This window comes from Aquarana catesbeiana, linkage group LG04 (genome assembly GCF_042186555.1).
Source record: "Aquarana catesbeiana isolate 2022-GZ linkage group LG04, ASM4218655v1, whole genome shotgun sequence".
Taxonomy (NCBI): Eukaryota; Metazoa; Chordata; class Amphibia; order Anura; family Ranidae; genus Aquarana; species Aquarana catesbeiana.
This window is the reverse complement of record NC_133327.1, coordinates 141,887,367-141,904,958: the sequence shown is the minus strand read 5'-3', so window position 1 is coordinate 141,904,958 and position 17,592 is coordinate 141,887,367. Positions and strand designations below refer to the sequence as shown.

General features: G+C 45.2%; 1 protein-coding gene across 4 annotated transcripts in view; it reads left to right on the top strand.

Annotated features, from left to right (window-relative positions):
* The window catches only part of YEATS2 (YEATS domain containing 2), a 114,322-nt gene extending 105,790 nt beyond the window's left edge, over positions 1-8,532 (top strand). For all 4 annotated transcript variants that reach the window (XM_073625817.1, XM_073625816.1, XM_073625818.1 and 1 more), the window contains exon 25: positions 8,168-8,532. In XM_073625817.1, the coding sequence (XP_073481918.1) occupies positions 8,168-8,517 (350 nt within the window). In that variant the 3' untranslated portion in view covers positions 8,518-8,532. The remainder of the gene's footprint in view (positions 1-8,167) is intronic.
* The last annotated feature ends 9,060 nt before the right edge of the window (positions 8,533-17,592 follow it).

Here is a 17,592-nt window from a genome sequence, read left to right as displayed (position 1 = left end):
TTAATGCACTAAAACACACTATATTGCCCAAATGTTTGATGAAATAAAAAAGATAATCTTAGGCCGAGTACATGGATACCAAACATGACATGCTTTAAAATTGCGCACAAATGCGCAGCGGCGACAAAATAAATACATTTTTAAAAGCCTTTAAAAGCCTTTACAGGTTACCACTTTAGATTTACAGAGGAGGTCTACTGCTAAAATTACTGCCCTCGTTCTGTCCTTCGCGGTGATACCTCACATGCATGGTGCAATTGCTGTTTACATTTGACGCCAGACCGACGCTTGCGTTCGCCTTTGCGCGAGAGCAGGGGGGGACAGGAGTGCCTTTTTTTTTTTTTTCTTAATTATTTTTTTGCTTTTTTATCTTATTTTTAAACTGTTCCTTTCATTTTTATTTTTTTTTTATTAATTTTATTGTTATCTCAGGGAATGTAAATATCCCCTATGATAGCAATAGGTAGTGACAGGTACTCTTTTTTTTTTTTAAATTGGGCTCTATTAGACCCTAGATCTCTCCTCTGCCCTCAAAGCATCTGACCACACCAAGATCGGTGTGATAAAATGCTTTCCCAATTTCCCAATGGCGCTGTTTACATTCGGCAAAATCTAAGTCATGAAATGCTCGTAGCTTCCGGTTTCTTAGGCCATAGAGATGTTTGGAGCCATTCTGGTCTCTGATCAGCTCTATGGTCAGCTGGCTGAATCACCGGCTGTATTTTCAGGTTCCCTGTTGGGACAGGAAAGCCAGAGAAAAACATGGAAGACGGTGGGGGGGGGGCATTCCCTCCCACTGCTTGTAAAAGCAGTCTAGAGGCTAATTAGCCACTAGGATTGCTTTTACATGAAAGCCGACCGCTGGCTGAAAAGAATGATACCAAGATGATACCTAAACCTGCAGGCATCATTCTGGTATAACCACTCAAAGTCCAGCAACATACCAGTACGTTGCTGGTCCTTGTTAGGCATATATTGTAAACCTTTTTTTTTATGCAGCCTGTGGGCTGAATGAAAAAAAGATATTGATCGGTGGGTATGCCCACCATTAGAATACCTCCCTTTATCCACCCACTTCTAATGATGGGCATACATGCACCATTTATATATGCCGAAGCATGGGGGCATCCTCCCGCAAAAGGCAGGAGCAAATTGCTCCTCCACCCACTGCTGCCCCCACGCTTCGGCATATATGCTGAAGTATGTAACTGTGGTGGTGAAATCACCTCCGACAGCGCTGGAGTCACGGCTTTATATATCGTGGGAGCAAATGCTGTTGCTGTCAAGATAAATAAATCCGCGCTGCAACTGAATGGCGTACCTGCTAAGCAAATGATGGTTAACAATAAAACAAAGTAACATTACAGTATAACAGTAAGACTTACCATACCTGCAAAGCAAATACAAAAAAAAAACATAGTAAAAAATAAAACATTTAACGCAACCTGTGCCTAAAATATATATATGCCGAAGCATGGGGGCATCCTCCCGCAAAAGGCAGGAGCAAATTGCTCCTCCACCCACTGCTGCCCCCACGCTTCGGCATATATGCTGAAGTATGTAACTGTGGTGGTGAAATCACCTCCGACAGCGCTGGAGTCACGGCTTTATATATCGTGGGAGCAAACGCTGTTGCTGTCAAGATAAATAAATCCGCGCTGCAACTGAATGGCGTACCTGAAAACAATAAAATGGTTACCAACAAAACACAGTAAACGGTAAAGTATAAAAAATCTGAAAAGCAAACATGGTAAAACATAATAACAATAATCATTGCAGAATAGAATAGAGTAAAAAAGAGCAGAACAATAGAGAGAGAATAGAGAGAGAGAGAGAACAATAAAACAACAACTATTTTTGTTTTTTTTTATTTTATATTTTTTTTTGTGTTTTTATTTTTTTTTTATTTTTTTTTTTACACTTTTTTTTAGTAACTTTTAACTTTTGTAACTCGTTCCAGGTTTGGGTCTCTCAAAATGCAATGGCATCTTGGGAGACCCTGTGTTAGTGTGCCTAGTCTGTGCAGTGCTGAACCATACGCTAATACTCAACTAATGTATGGTAGCGTTCAAAGCATTCACCCATGCAAAGACCAGGATTGCCAGGACAGGAGGGACAATAAGACCGGGTGTCACGCCTAAATCCGCGCTTGCTGCAGACACGACATCTTTTTTGGGGGGCTCGTTGGGTAGGGGTACTCGGGATGGCATAAAGAAAATGCCGCTGATGCAGCCGGCTTACTGCATTTGGTTGGGGAAGGTGAGGTAGAGCACCGTCTGGAAACAGAAGGGCTCTGACGATCTCTTCCTGGAATTTAAGGAAGGATCCAGTCTGTCCTGAAGCTCTGTATAGCACATGAGCGTTCAGCAAAGCCAATTGAAATAAATAGACACTTTTTTGTACCAGCGTCTGGCCTTACAGGCAACTAGGTATGGCGCCAACAACTGGTCGTTGAGGTCCACCCCTCCCATATTAAGGTTGTATTCGTGGACACAGAGGGGTTTCTCCACAACACCAGTCGCCGTAGGAATTTGGGTCGTCGTGTCTGCATGAAGGGAGGTGAGAACGAAAACATTCTTCTTATCCCTCCACTTCATAGCGAGCAAATTATTATACTTCAAGCAGGCTCTCTCCCCCAGCCTAAGACGGGAATCTACAAGCCGCTGGGGAAAGCCCCGGCGATTAGGTCGCACGGTGCCACATGCTCCAATCTGCTGATCAAACAAGTGACTAAAAAGTGGCACGCTCGTATAATAATTGTCCACATACAAGTGGTACCCCTTTCCGAATAAGGGTGACACCAAGTCCCACACTGTCTTGCCAGCGCTTCCTATGTAGTCAGGGCAGTTTGTCGGCTCTACGTGACTATCTTTGCCCTCGTAAACCATAAAACTATATGTATAGCCTGTGGCCCTGTCACAGAGCTTATACATCTTGACCCCGTATCTGGCACGCTTGCTGGGAAGGTACTGTTTGAATGACAAGCGGCCAGAAAATTTAATCAGGGACTCATCAATGCAGACAACTTGATGGGGGGTAAACAAGTCTGCAAAACGTTGGTTGAAGTGGTTTACGAGGGGCTGAATTTTGTAGAGCCGATCATATGCAGGGTCTCCACGAGGACGACAGAGTTCATTGTCGTTGAAGTGCATGAACCGCAAAATCTGCTCGTATCGTGCCCTGGCCATGGAAGCAGAGAACAAGGGTGAATGGTAAATTGGGTCAGTGGACCAATATGACCGCAACTTACTCTTTTTATTCAACCCCATGAGGAGGGAAAGGCCCAGAAAGGTCTTAAATTCGGAGACCGTAATTGGTCTCCAATCTCTGGCAAGGGAGGACTGGGGATTAGCGGCGATGTGTTGACCAGCGTATAAATTGCTTTGGTCCACAATAGATCTATAGAGATCTTCGGTGAAAAACAGTGAATAAAAATCCAGTGGCGTAAAGTCAACTGTTTCCACCTGAATTCCGGGTTGGCCAGTGAAAGGGGGAAGTACGGTTCCCAATTCGGATTGGCCAATGCAGCAGGAAGGGCACTATGGGCATGACGGGCCTGTCTTTGTCTTCTTGGTGGCAGCGGGACACTACTAGTGCTTGCCACCTCGCCAGCTTGAACTGCACTTATGGGACTCGCCACGTCACCACGTGATACTGCAGTGCTGGATGTACGACCAGGGTGTACTAGGCCGCTGGTGCTTGCCAGTTCACCAGAAGGAATAGCGGCGCTAGTACTTCTCTGCTCCATACGAGAGCCCTGCGGTTCTTGCACTTCAAGGACAGAAGAAGATTGGGGTCTGGTACGCCTGACCTTAGCAGGGACCACAACTCTGTCGTCAGAGCTATCTGTCATGGAGCCGCTGTTCTCTACAGGTTCGTATTCTGAGCCTGAACTTGACAGATGAGTGACTTCCTCTTCACTATCTGTCATACTCAGAAACGTGTAGGCCTCTTCACTAGTGTACCTTCGATTTGCCATTTTGGGCTCTAAATTTAGGGGTACACTAGTGAGACTCACAGGCAAAAAAGCTCCTGACTGTCAGCGACTGTATCAAAACGCTACCAAAAAACTGTTAGCGATCGCAGGGATCAGGCCTGACTCTGCGAACGCTGCAGTTATGTGTGCTTCGTGTTTTGTAAGTGTCAGTTATCGATCGATACTGCACTTGGGTGGGCTGGGCAGGGCTGGGCCGAGGAGCAAAACGCAGGTGCTAGCAGGTATCTGGGCTGATCCCGCTAACACTGCGTTTCAGGGAACCCTAAACTGCTGGGGAGTATAGATCTGATCGGATCAGATATTGATCCGCTCAGATACTATAGCACTAAGGGAGGTGTATGCTGCGTGCGTGGGTTTTAGAGGTACTGGCGCTAACCTGACGCTGCCTGGGGCGACGCAGACCTAAGCTGACCCTAAAAATTTAATTTATATCACCGCCGGGCAATTAGGGGGTTAAACCTTTATAGGGTAATAAACGGCGGGTGCCCTAAAACTATAATAAACTGTAATAAACTGTAATAAACTACAAAAAACAAACTAGCTAACCAGCGTCACCCGTAACACTTATACGGTGATCGCTGGTGAAAGGGTTAACTAGGGGGCAATCAGGGGGTTAAAACCTTTAGCAGGTAGTATATGGGGGTCCCTGTCGCTATAAAACACTGACAGCGAACCTATATACTTACCTCCCTAACTAGCGTCACCTGTGTCACTAATACAACGATCAGAAAAAAGATCGCTTAGCGACACTGGTGACGGGGGGTAATCAAGGGGTTAACTTTTATTAGGGGGGGTTAGGGGGGTACCCTGGACCTAAGGGGGGGTACCCTAGACCTAAAGGGGGCTAACCTAACTGCCCTAACACTTGTAACTGACACCAATGCAAAAAAAAAAAAAAATGCTATTGGTGTCAGAGTGACAGGGAGTACAGGGGGGTGATCGGGGGTGATGGGGGGTGACAAGTGTGCCTGGCGTGTTCTACTGTTAGTGTAGTGTTGTGCAGACTTACTTGATGTCTTCTCTCCTCGGCGCCGCGATGAAAAGACCGGCTCGAGGAGGGATGACATCACTTCCTTTCCCTCTGTTTACATTACAGAGGGAAAGGAAGCATTATCATTCGCCGGGAGCGATCGGGAGGGGGTGGCCAACAATGGATGGCCTCCCCCTCACCTCTCATCGCCCGGGAAGAAATGGCGACCGCCTCGGGCACCGGGGGGGGGAGCGATCGGATCCCCCACCCGCGGAAGGCAAATCACGTACATGTACGTGATTTTGCCTGTCCGTGCCACCTTGCCGACGTCCATCGGCGTGAGGCGGTCGTCAAGTGGTTAAGAACCCAGTCGGTTGACGGGGAGAATTAAACTTCTTTTTATCAGCATACCCACCCGTGTGGTTTGGCTAGCTATTTCCCACACGTAGTCTGCCATGAAGTCTGTCAGGAAAACAGAAAATTTATTGTCAAATACTTACGGTAATTTTCCTTTCCTGATGGACTCCATGGCAGACGGAGTTCCCACCCTTTGGTCATGAGTTGGCTTATTACGGAACAGTCTCTAGCGGTGAGCTCAAATTTATGGGATAGGGGTCCTATAGCAGTGGAGAGGAGGCGGGGTTAACCCACACGTAGTCTGCCATGGAGTCTGTCAGGAAAAGAATGTTTACTGACATAGATGTTTTTCAAAAAAAGGAATTAAATAAAGAAGTGACTTATATAAGAGAATTTGCTGGAGTGCTGTTTTGCTTGGTTAACACCTGGTTTAAACTTTTGTTAAAAGAGAACTATGGCCCAACCTCTTTTGGCCTTAGTTTTCTTTTTGTTCACAAGATGACATATAGTATGTTCTCCAGTGACAAAAAAAACTCATGTGCACGTTGCGGGCTATTGCGCACTATATCCTGACAGCGCAGAGCCGCGCTGCAGCCAGGACAGATACTGACAATACTGTTGAGATCCTCCCTGCCGCCTGATTGAAAGCTGGCTCTAGCTCAATAGAGCCAGAGCCAGCTGTGCCCGCCCCCTCCCCAGATTTCCTCCTCCGTCTGTTCTTCCAGTTAGTGCTAGAGAATCGAAAGGGGGGGGAGATCCCTGTGGGGGTGGCAAATCTATGCATGTGAAGTAAAACATCATGTACAATATCCACCAAATCTGCACAAACTGTGAACAAATAAATCTAGTTGTATGTAAGATTTAATAACGAGGTGTAAAGTCAGTGTGGTTTGACAACATGGGCGGAGTTTCAGCAAATATAACGCACAATATCTCCGCAACCAAAGCGGCACAAACTTTTATTTTTGCGGCACAAACGAATGGCGCATTTGTTTTTAAAATTCAGCAATATGGGGTGCGAAGTGGGCGGGGTTTCAGTAAATATAACGCACAATCGCTCCGCAACCAAAGCGGCACAAACGTTTATTTTTGCGGCACAAACCAGCACAAACGTGGCACAAACGAATGGCACATTTGTTTTTAAAATTCAGCAATATGGGGTGCGAAATGGGCGCACGATATCTCCGCAACCAAAGCGGCACAAACGTTTATTTTTGCGGCACAAACGAATGGCATGTTTGTTTTTTAAAATTCGGCAATATGGGGTGCGAAGTGGGCGGGGTTTCAGCAAATATAACGCACAATATCTCCGCAACCAAAGCGGCACAAACCAGCACAAATGAATGACTCGTTTGTTTTTAAAATTCAGCAATATGGGGTGCAAAGTGGGCGGGGCTTGCTATTAAATTAAATGTTTAATATCTCAGAAACCGAACCGGCACAAACGCTCATTTTTGCGGCACAAATCAGCACAAACGCGGCACAAACGAATGGTATATTTTTATTCAGGTTTTACAAACATGGGGTGCCAACTTCTCACAGCTCAAAAAGCAACACATCATGCCGTGATCTAAAGAAATTCTAGAACAGATGACAAACAAAGTCATTGACATGTATCAGTCTGGAAAGGATTACAAAGCCATATCTAAGATTTTGGGACACCAGTGAGCCACGGTAAGAGCCATTATCCACAAATAGTGAAAACGTGGAACAGTGGTGAAGCTTACCAGGTGTGGCTGGCCAACCAAAATGACTCCAAGAGCACAACGACAACTCATCCAGGAGGTCATAAAAGAACCCAGAACAACATCTAAAGAACTGCAGGCCTCGCTTGCCTCAGGTAAGATTAGTGTTCATGATTCAACAATAGGAAAGAAACTGGGCAAAAATGGCACCCATGGGAGAGTTCCAAGGCCAAAGCCACTGCTGACCAAAAAGAACACAAAGGCTCATCTCACATTTACCAAAAACATCTTGATTATGCCCAAGACTTTTAGGCAAATATTCTGTGGACTGATGAGCCTAAAATTTTACTTTTTGGAAGGTGTGCGTTCCATTACATCTGGCATAAAACGAATACAGCATTTCATAACAAGAACTTCATACCAACAGCTAATGTGATAGCTATGTGCAAATCAGTAATAGTTGATTTTTTTTTTTTTATATAGACTTCAGAAGTATATTAGACCCCTTATGCCTCCTCTGCACTCTGCCAAAAAAGACCAGGGACAGAAAGGTCCTGCTCCATTTCTCTCTTGGACGTTACTTTGCAGATCGCTAACCTGGAAGTGAGAACTGAGCACTTTCTACATCCACTGTATGTAGTATGCTGTTCTGACATCCTTTTTTTGTGGTTCTGAACGCTTAGGAAGAGCAGGCGATCCCAGGAATTGCATGCAAAGGGGGATGGGGGCACAAGTAGGATAGCCAGCATTTTCACTGTGTAAAAGTGATCAGGTGGCTTTATATGTGCTCTGATCACTTCGACATCAATGAGGTAAACTTGCATATGAATCCTAAAACAAGCTTGAATACTGCTTTTTCTCCAACCTGTTGTTTGTCATAAAATACTTGTACATTGCATGTAGCTGTTGCAGTGCACCCATGTAAATGCACTTGTGTTCACTGCATACTGACCTCACTATTTGTGTGCAAAAACAAAGATCCTCAGTACTATAGGTGACTATCAAACCATGGCAGCACTCATAGATGTATAGGCGCACCTAATACAGCATATACAGCAGTCATTGTGTGCTCCAGGCAGTCACCTCCTAATATGTTGTGTTTCCTGGGTATAAATATCAAATGAATTATGGTGAATTTTTATATTGTGTATTTTCTAGCGTTGCCTTCCTTTTATTCCTCTTCTGAGGCTCTCTGTCGTAAGGTAGAGGAGTTGGAGAAGGTTCTTAAAAAGGAAAGAGAAGTGGATGTGGATGTGGACATTATAAGCATGGAGGAACAAGAGAAGCCTTGCATTAAGAAGGAAAATGAAAATGGAAATGATGATAAATTTTACTTAACCCCAACTTTATCCTGCGAGTTCATCAGAGACACAGCACAGGAGGTAAAGTCTTTGTTGAAGCATTCAATGCATAGTGATAAAGTTATGATATGTTCTTTGTTGGTGCCGTATGTATTTTTCTTTATTGTACATCATAGGACACAGAGCCATAGGACACTCCCTATATAACCCCTCTTTCCAGGAGTACCTCAGTTTTTTTGCCAGTGTCTAAGCTGTTGATCACGATTGAAGATGTGCTCTGAGGAGCTCCACTGGAGGGATCCATGCTGGATTTAAATAGCCGCCACACCAGATACATCCAAGCCACTGAGGCCAAAGTGGATGGTACCCAGGCCTTGCATAAGAAGAACGAGGTTTTGCCTGTAACGCCTCTCTTTGTAGGGCTGGACCCCAGGACCCAGGACTTTTTTGGTCATGCTACATTACCTTTAAGTTTTCCTGAGGGGTGCTATACAGGTCCAAGGCAGTGGACCCCCTATAATAGGGACCCGGTCCTGGAAGGTTTGCTAACGCAGCCCGCCATGAAGGTTGAAGTTTGGATCTGTCACAGCAGTATCCTGCAGTAAGGAAAAGGTAAGGGAAGAAGCCTAAGAACTGTAAAAAGTCTACCTATGCTTTTTTCTTACATAAATAAATGTTGTCATGCCTAAATTCACATAGGTTGGACTTGATGGACTTGTGTCTTTTTTCAACCTCGCCTACTATGTAACTATGTAACTATATATAAAGTCTCCACTAGAGGAAGTACATGCATACCTAGTACGTTGCTTCTCAGTCAGCTCAGAAGTCCAAGCTTAACAGCACGTGTGTGGTCTCAGCAAGCCAGGGGGATCCTCATCAGAACATTTCTCCCCTGGGGGAGGGAGGTACGACTATAGCTTGTATCCCTCCCCCCGGGCGGCGTCAGCGGCTTCATATATATGGAGTTTATTCTTTTATCCCCACAGAAGTTTTTAAACTTTGCCCTGCCCAGCCCTCCCTTGCCTCCTCTCTCGCTCACAGAGCAGCCGTCAGGCATTGATTGACGGAGGGGGTGTGGCTTAAGGGCGTGGCTAAGGCGCGGCGCCATTTGCGGTACATAAGTACACGAGGAGCACACAGCGCAAGCGCTGGGGATAGAGACAGGCTCATAGCTACAGCTGGAGTCAGACACACAGAACCAGAGTGCTGGGGACGCGTAAGGGATGTAGGCATTTCCAGTACAGGAAATAACATTATAACAACACTAAAAAGCTTAACATTGTCTTTTGCTAGACTATTTTGCTCAGCGAGTTTTGCATTTGCTAGTGCCTCAGCACTATGGCTCCCAAAAAAGACACCCCAAAGGTACCAAAAATTCCACCCCTAGGCGCTGGGAACTCCAGTCGTGTCTCCACACTGTTATCCTCACCTGAGATAACAGATATGGCAAGCCAGGGTGAGTCATTGGGACCAATTGCTGGTGCAATTGCTTCTCACATTTCAGCCCCTGTATGACATGACTGAAATGCGTTTTTCTCTGCCCTGCAGGGCCTAGAAGGAAAGTTAGCGACTTTCATCGCATCCGCTATCCAAAAGGATAGGAAGCATGTTAGATCCCCCTCCCCCACCTTACACCCCTTACCAAGGGAACAGTGGGTTGAGGGTGAGGTGTTACCCTCAGGTGATCAGGAAGAAAGGTAAACCGATTACTCTTCTGCGGAGGAAACAGCGGTAGATGAACGTTTTTCAGCCTTGCAATCTGAGAGATTGCTGGTACAGTCTCTTATAGAGATGGTTCTGCCTCTTTCAAGCTACCTCTAGCAGAATCAGCTGATAGTTTTGTTTCTTCTTAGGTTCCTTAAAACCTTCACAGTCTTTTTTCATGCATTTCCTGTACATGCATTATTAGAAAAGCTTATTTATACTGAATGGGATCACCCAGATAAACATTTTCTCCCTCCAAAGAGATGCACAGCACTCTATCCCAATGGAGGAGAAATTCACCACAAGATGGAAGGTACCAGCAGTTGACGTTGCAATTTCCAGTGTGAATAATCTAACTTGTCCAGTAGACAATGCACAAATGCTTAAAGATCCAGCTGATAAAAGATTGTAATATCTGTTAAAATCCTCTTTTTCTTTGACAGGTGCGGTTACTCAGCCTGCAGTTGCGGCAATAGGCATCTGTCAGTCCCTATGGGACCAGTTTAGACAGGCCCTTAAAGAGGTCCCTGCACAAAAGGCCTGCGATTTGCCCGAACTACCAAGGGCACTATGTTTTGCCATAGACGCCATGAAAGACTCTCTTCACCAGGCGTCCCGCCTTGTGCTTGTGCTAGTACACATGCGTAGAACCCTGTGTTTAAAAAATTGGTCAGCCGAAGCACCTTGCAAAAGGCTTCTGAATAGTTGCCCTTTTCATGGGGATCGTCTATTTGGGTAGGATTTGGATAAATACATCTAAATGATTTCTAATGGGAAAAGTACTCTTTTGCCCAAAAGAAAGTATAAACATCCTTCATTTAAACTGACTCCTTTCCCTGTGCCAGGGGCATCCGCCTCTAGTCAGTGGTGACGGCCTCCACCGTCAGACTCTAGAGGAAAGCCTCGGGGTCAGGCCCAGGCACAGAAGAAGACCTGAGGCCAGAAATCTGTAAAGCAGAATTCTAAAGCCTCATTATGAAGAGGTGCCCCCCCTCGCCATAGTGGGGGGAAGACTTTTGCAATACTCAGAAGTCAGGTAAGAGGAAATTCAGGACAGATGGGTCATCTCCACGGTGTCTCTAGGATACAAACTAGAATTTCGGGAGTTTTTCACCATCTCGTTTTCTGAGATCAAACGTTCCCAAAGATCCAGGGAGAAGGCAATCTCTGTTTTGGGCATTAGATCGATTACTGGCTCAAGGGGTGATCATACAGATCCCCTTAGAAGAGCAAGGTTTGGAGTTTTATTCAAACCTTTTTACGGTACCAAAACCAAATGGAGATGTCAGGTCCATTCTAGATCTAAAGAGTCTAAATCAGTTCCTGAAGATCCGCTCCTTTCGTATGGAATCGTTCAGGTCAGTAGTTTCTATCCTACAAGGAGGAGAACTTCTGGCATCTATCAATATCAGGGATGCATATCTGCATGTCCCTATATTTCCCGCTCACCAAAGGTTTCTGCGGTTCGAAGTAGAACAGCTTTTTCAGTCTGTAGCCTTGCCCTTCAGGCCAGCTACAGCACCCCAAGTGTTCACAAAAGTGCTAGCCCCACCTCTAGCCAGGTTAAGGGCACAGGGCATAACAGTCTTGGCATACCTAGACGATCTATTGCTAGTAGACCAGTCAGTGGCTCGTTCTGAGCAAAGTGTACGCATTACATCCAGTTACCTGGAGAGTCTGGGTTGGATTCTTAACCTAGAGAAGTCTTTCTTAAAACTGTTAAAAGAGCTAGAGTGATAATAGACATAGCCCAGAAAAAGGGTGTTCTTGCCTTAGGCAAAAATCAACTCCATAAGAAGAGAGCTAGTTTGAATTGTCAGGTCTAAAAGTCTCAGTTGGTGGTTACTAACCCAGAATCTGCTGAAAGGAAAATCCTTCAGACCAGTTATCTGGAAAGTGGTAACGACAGAAGCCAGCCTTTCAGGCTGGGGAGCAGTACTAGAGAAGACAACTGTCCAAGGACAGTGGTCAAGAACCGAAAGCCTTGCCCATCAACTTCCTAGAGATTTGGGCAGTGCGTCTGGCTCTGAAGGCCTTGACTTTCAGGTTACGGGATTGTCCTATCAGGATCCAATCCGACAATGCCACAGCTGTGGCCTATATCAATCACCAAGGGGGCACCAAGAGTCTTGCAGCGCAGACAGTGGTGAACCATTTTCTAACTTGGGTAGAAAGGAATGTTCCGTGCCTATCGGCAGTCTTCATTCCGGGAATAGAGAATTGGCAGCCGGACTACTTAAAGTCGCCCGCAGTTATTCCCAGGGGAATGGTCTCTTCACCCCGACAATTTTCCGGCTTTTTGTTAAAGATGGGGGACTCCAGACGTAGATCTTCTAGCATCAAGGGTCAACATGAAGTTAGTCAACTTTGGGTCCAGGACAAGGGATCCATTCGCATGAGGAACCCTGTGGGATCAGTTCTCACTGATCTATGCATTTCCCCCTATTCAATTGCTGCCTCGACTTCTTTGCAGGATCAAGCTGGAAAGAAAGCCGGTAATTCTGGTAGCACCAGCATAGCCCATAAGGTCATGGTATGCAGAAATCGTAAAGTTGGCAGTGGAGGATCCATGGTCCCTTCCACTACGGGCCAGACCTGCTTTCACAGGGGCCGATATTCCATCCTACCTTACGAACACTAAATTTAATGGCTTGGCTATTAAAACCCACGTTCTGAAGAAACGTGGTCTTTCCAGGTCAGTTATCTCTACTTCGTTTAATCCAAGGAAGCCAGCTTCCAGAACTATATATTATAGAGTCTGGAGGGCTTATGTTTCCTGGTGTAAATCCAAGGGTCGGCACCCTCGGAGATACAGTCCTGGCCGAAATTTGTTGGCACCCCAGAAATTTTTCCAGAAAATCAAGTATTTCTCACAGAAAAGTATTGCAGTAACACATGTTTTGCTATACACGTTTTGCTATACACATGTTTATTCCCTTTGTGTGTATTGGAACAAAACAAAAAAAGGGAGGAAAAAAGCAAATTGGACATAATGTCACACACAGTTCCAAAAATGGGCTGGTCAAAATTCTTGGCACCCTTTCAAAATTGTGGATAAATAAGATTGTTTCAAGCATGTGATGCTCCTTTAACCACTTCCCGCCCGCCCTATGGCGGATTGACGTCCGGGAAGTGGTTGTGTTATCCTGACTGGACGTCATATGACGTCCAGCAGGATAACATGCCGCAGCGTGCCCCCGGGGGCGCGCATCGCGGCGATCGGTGGAGCGGTGTGTCAGTCTGACACACCGCTACACTGATCTTGGTAAAAAGCCTCCGGCGGAGGCTCTTTACCACGTGATCAGCCGTGCCCAATCACGGCTGAATACGCTGTCAATAGGAAGAGCCGTTGATCGGCTCTTCCTCACTCGCGTCTGACAGACGCGATTAGAGGAGAGCCGATCGGTGGCTCTCCTGGCAGGGGGGGTCTGTGCTGATTGTTTATCAGCACAGCCCCCCCTCAGATCACCACACTGGACCACCAGGGATCGCCACTAGGACCACCAGGGAAGGGGCAACATGTGGATGGCCAGGTATGTACCCCATGGCCATCCACGTGTGCCCAGTCAGTGCCAATCAGTGCCCACAAATGGGCACTGATTGACACAATTATGTTGCAGTGATGCCCAACAATGCCACCCTTAGGGGCATCACTGCAAACAACCAGTGCCGTCAGTGCCACCCATCAGTGTCCATTCATGCCACCTGTCAGTGCCCATCCGTGCCCATCAGTGCCCATCTATCAGTGCCCATCCATGCCCATCTGTGCCAACTATCAGTGCCACCTATGAGTGCCCATCAATGCCACCTATGAGTGCCCATCAATGCCACCTATGAGTGCCCATCTGTGCCACCTATGAGTGCCCATCAGTGCCGCTTACCAGTGCCACCTATCAGTGCCCATCAGTGCTGCCTATCAGTGCCCATCAGTGCCGCCTATCAGTCCCCATCATCAGTGCCCGTCAGTGCCACCTCATCAGTGCCACCTCATTGGTGCCACCTCATCGGTGCCCATCAGTGCCGCCGTATCAGTGCCAGTCAGTGCCCGTCAGTGCAGCCATATCAGTGCCCATCATTGAAGAAGAAAACGTACTTATTTACAAAAAAATTTTAACAGAAACAAAGAAAAACTTGTTTTTTTTCAAAATTTTCGGTCTTTTTTTATTTGTTGCGCAAAAAATAAAAACCGCAGAGGTGATCAAATACCACCAAAAGAAAGCTCTATTTGTGGGAACAAAATGATAAAAAATTTGTTTGGGTACAGTGTAGCATGACCGCGCAATTGTCATTCAAATTGCGACAGCGCTGAAAGCTGAAAATTGGTCTGGGCGGGAAGGTGTCTAAGTGCCTGGTATTGAAGTGGTTAAACTCACCTGGGGCAAGTAACAGGTGTGGGCAATATAAAAATCACACCTGAAAGCAGATAAAAAGGAGAGAAGTTCACTTAGTCTTCACATTGTGTGTCTGTGCATGCCACACTAAGCATGGACAACAGAAAGAGGAGAAGAAAACTGTCTGAGGACTTGAGAACCAAATTTTGGAAAAATATAAACAATCTCAAGGTTACAAATCCATCTCCAGAGATCTAGATTTGCCTTTGTCCACAGTGCGCAACATTATCAAGAAGTTTGCAACTCATGGCACTGTAGCTAATCTCTCTGGGCGTGAACGGAAGAGAAAAATTGATGAAAGGTTGCAACGCAGGATAGTCCGGATGGTGGATAAGCAGCCCCAAACAATTTCCAAAGAAATTCAAGCTGTCCTGCGGGCTTAGGGAGCATCAGTGTCAGCGCGAACTATCCGTCGACTTTTAAATTAAATGAAACGCTCTGGCAGGAGACCCAGGAGGACCCCACTGCTGACACAGACATAAAAAACCAAGACTACAGTTTGCCAAAATGTACTTGAGTAAGCCAAAATCCTTCTGGGAAAATGTCTTGTGGACAGATGAGACCAAGATAGAGCTTTTTGGTAAAGCACATCATTCTACTGTTTACCGAAAACGGAATGAGGCCTACAAAGAAAAGAACACAGTACTTACAGTGAAATATAGTGGAGGTTCAATGATGTTTTGGGGTTGTTTTGCTGCCTCTGGCACTGGGTGCCTTGAATGTGTGCAAGGCATCATGAAAACTGAGAATTACCAAAGGATTTTGGGTCGCACTATAGAGCCCAGTGTCAGAAAGCTGGGTTTGCGTCCGAGATCTTGGGTCTTCCAGCAGGACAATGACCCCAAACATACGTCAAAAAGCACCCAGAAATGGATGGCAACAAAGCGCTGGAGAGTTCTAAAGTGGCCAGCAATGAGTCCAGATCTAAATCCCATTGAACACCTGTGGAGAGATCTTAAAATTGCTGTTGGGAAAAGACGCCCTTCCAATAAAAGAGACCTGGAGCAGTTTGCAAAGGAAGAGTGGTCCAAAATTCCGGGTAAGAGGTGTAAGAAGCTTATTGATGGTTATAGGAAGCAACTGATTTCAGTTATTTTTTCCAAAGGGTGTGCAAACAAATATTAAGTTAAGGGTGCCAAGAATTTTGACCAGCCCATTTTTAGAATCTTGTGTGACATTATTTCCAATTCGCTTTTTTTCCTCCTTTTTTTTTGTTTTGTTCCAATACACACAAAGGCAATAAACATGTGTATAGCAAAACATGTGTTACTGCAATACTTTTCTGTGAGAAATACTTGATTTTCAGGAAAAATTTCTGGGGTGCCAACAATTTCGGCCATGACTGTATATCATAGGCAGAATTCTTGCCTTTTTACAATTGGGGGTAGAGATGCAGTTGGCCTTGAGTACTATTAAAGGCCAAGTCTCAGCTTTATCGGTCTTATTTCTTTGGTCCGGGGTTTTATGCAAGGGGTGATGCGGATTAATCCTCCAGTTAGATCACCTTTGAACCCTTCGGACTTGAACTTTGTTTTGTCAGTGTTACAAAAACAGCCATTTGAACAGATACAGCATATTCCCTTAGTCCTTCTGACAAGGAAGCTGGTGTTCTTGGTTGCTATATCCTCAGCCAGGAGGGTTTCGGAATTGGCTGCTCTTTCTTGTAAAGAGCCATACTTGATTATTCATGAGGACAGAGTGGTGTTACGCCCTTGTCCAGATTTTTTGCCAAAAGTGGTCTCAGGTTTTCACCTGAACCAAGATATTGTCCTGCCATCGTTTTTTCAAAAACCATGTTTCAGGGAAGAAAAGTCACTACATTGTCTTGATGTGGTGAGAGCGGTCAAAGTCTATTTAAAGACGACTGCTCAGATTCGGAAGACTGATGTCTTATTTATTCTGCCAGGGGGTCCTAAGAAAGGACAGGCAGCGTCGAAATCCACTGTCGCTAAGTGGATTCGGCAGGTTATAATTCAGACATATGATTTAAATAATAAGATTCCCCCTTTTCAAGTCAAAACGCACTCTACCAGTTTGGTTAGTGCTTCTTGGGCAGTGCGTCACCAGGCCTCCGTGGTTCAGATCTGTAAGGCCGCAACTTGGTCTTCAGTACATACATTCACCAAATTTTATTAGGTGGATGTAAGGAGGTATGAGAATATCGCCTTCGGGCGCAGTGTGCTGCAGGCAGCAGTATAGGTCCTCAAGTCTGGGGGTACCCTGCGGGTTGTCTCTCCCTCCCCTCAAATAGCATTGCTATGGGACGTCCCTTTAAGTTAGTACTATGGCTCTGTGTCCCATGATGTACAATAAAGAAAATAGGATTTTTATAACAGCTTACCTGTAAAATCCTTTTCTTCGAGTACATCATGGGACACAGAGGTCCCTCCCCTCTTTTTGGGGTTTAAATATATTGCTTTGCTACAAAAACTGAGGTACTCCTGGAAGGAGGAGGGGTTATATAGGGAGTGAACTTCCTGTATTGGGTATACCAGTGTCCATCATCTGAAGGTGCCTATATACCCATTAAGTTAATACTATGGATCTGTGTCCCATGATGTACTCCAAGTAAAGAATTTTACAGGTAAGCTGTTAGAAAAATCCTATTATTTTATCTGTATGTCAGTTTTTTAGGTTAGTACTATATCTGTAAAAAAAAAAAAAACAGATTAGTTTAGTGTAAAATACATTAAAAATATCACACATCTCTGGATACATTTTGCACATAGTTTTTTAGAATTATTTTGAGTTTATTTGTGCGTTTAAACAGAAACCATAGACTACATTTATGATTACTACCCAGAAAGTATTTCAAATGTGCCAACGTCAAGCTTCCACAATGAACCTTAAAGCTTAAGTACATTAAAGCAATTTTTGTACATTAAACAGTAAAAATGTTCCCTTTAGTAGCTCTCTGGCTGCAGCAGCATTTGTTAAATCTCTTACTTTTATTGAATCCTAGTTTTCCAGTCTTTGTGGTTTCGGCTGAAGCACACTGATCGCTGTGGACGGGTCGCTTGCTAGGAAAGATCATGACATTCATCCACACCTCATCCATTCACAGAATGCTTTTCATTCTGTGAAAAAATGCAAGGTGTTTTCTGAATAGAGGAGGTGCCTAGCAAGCACCCCTTCTGTGATATCTGTACTACAGCTGGAAGACTGGAGATTGTGGGCTTGATAAAAC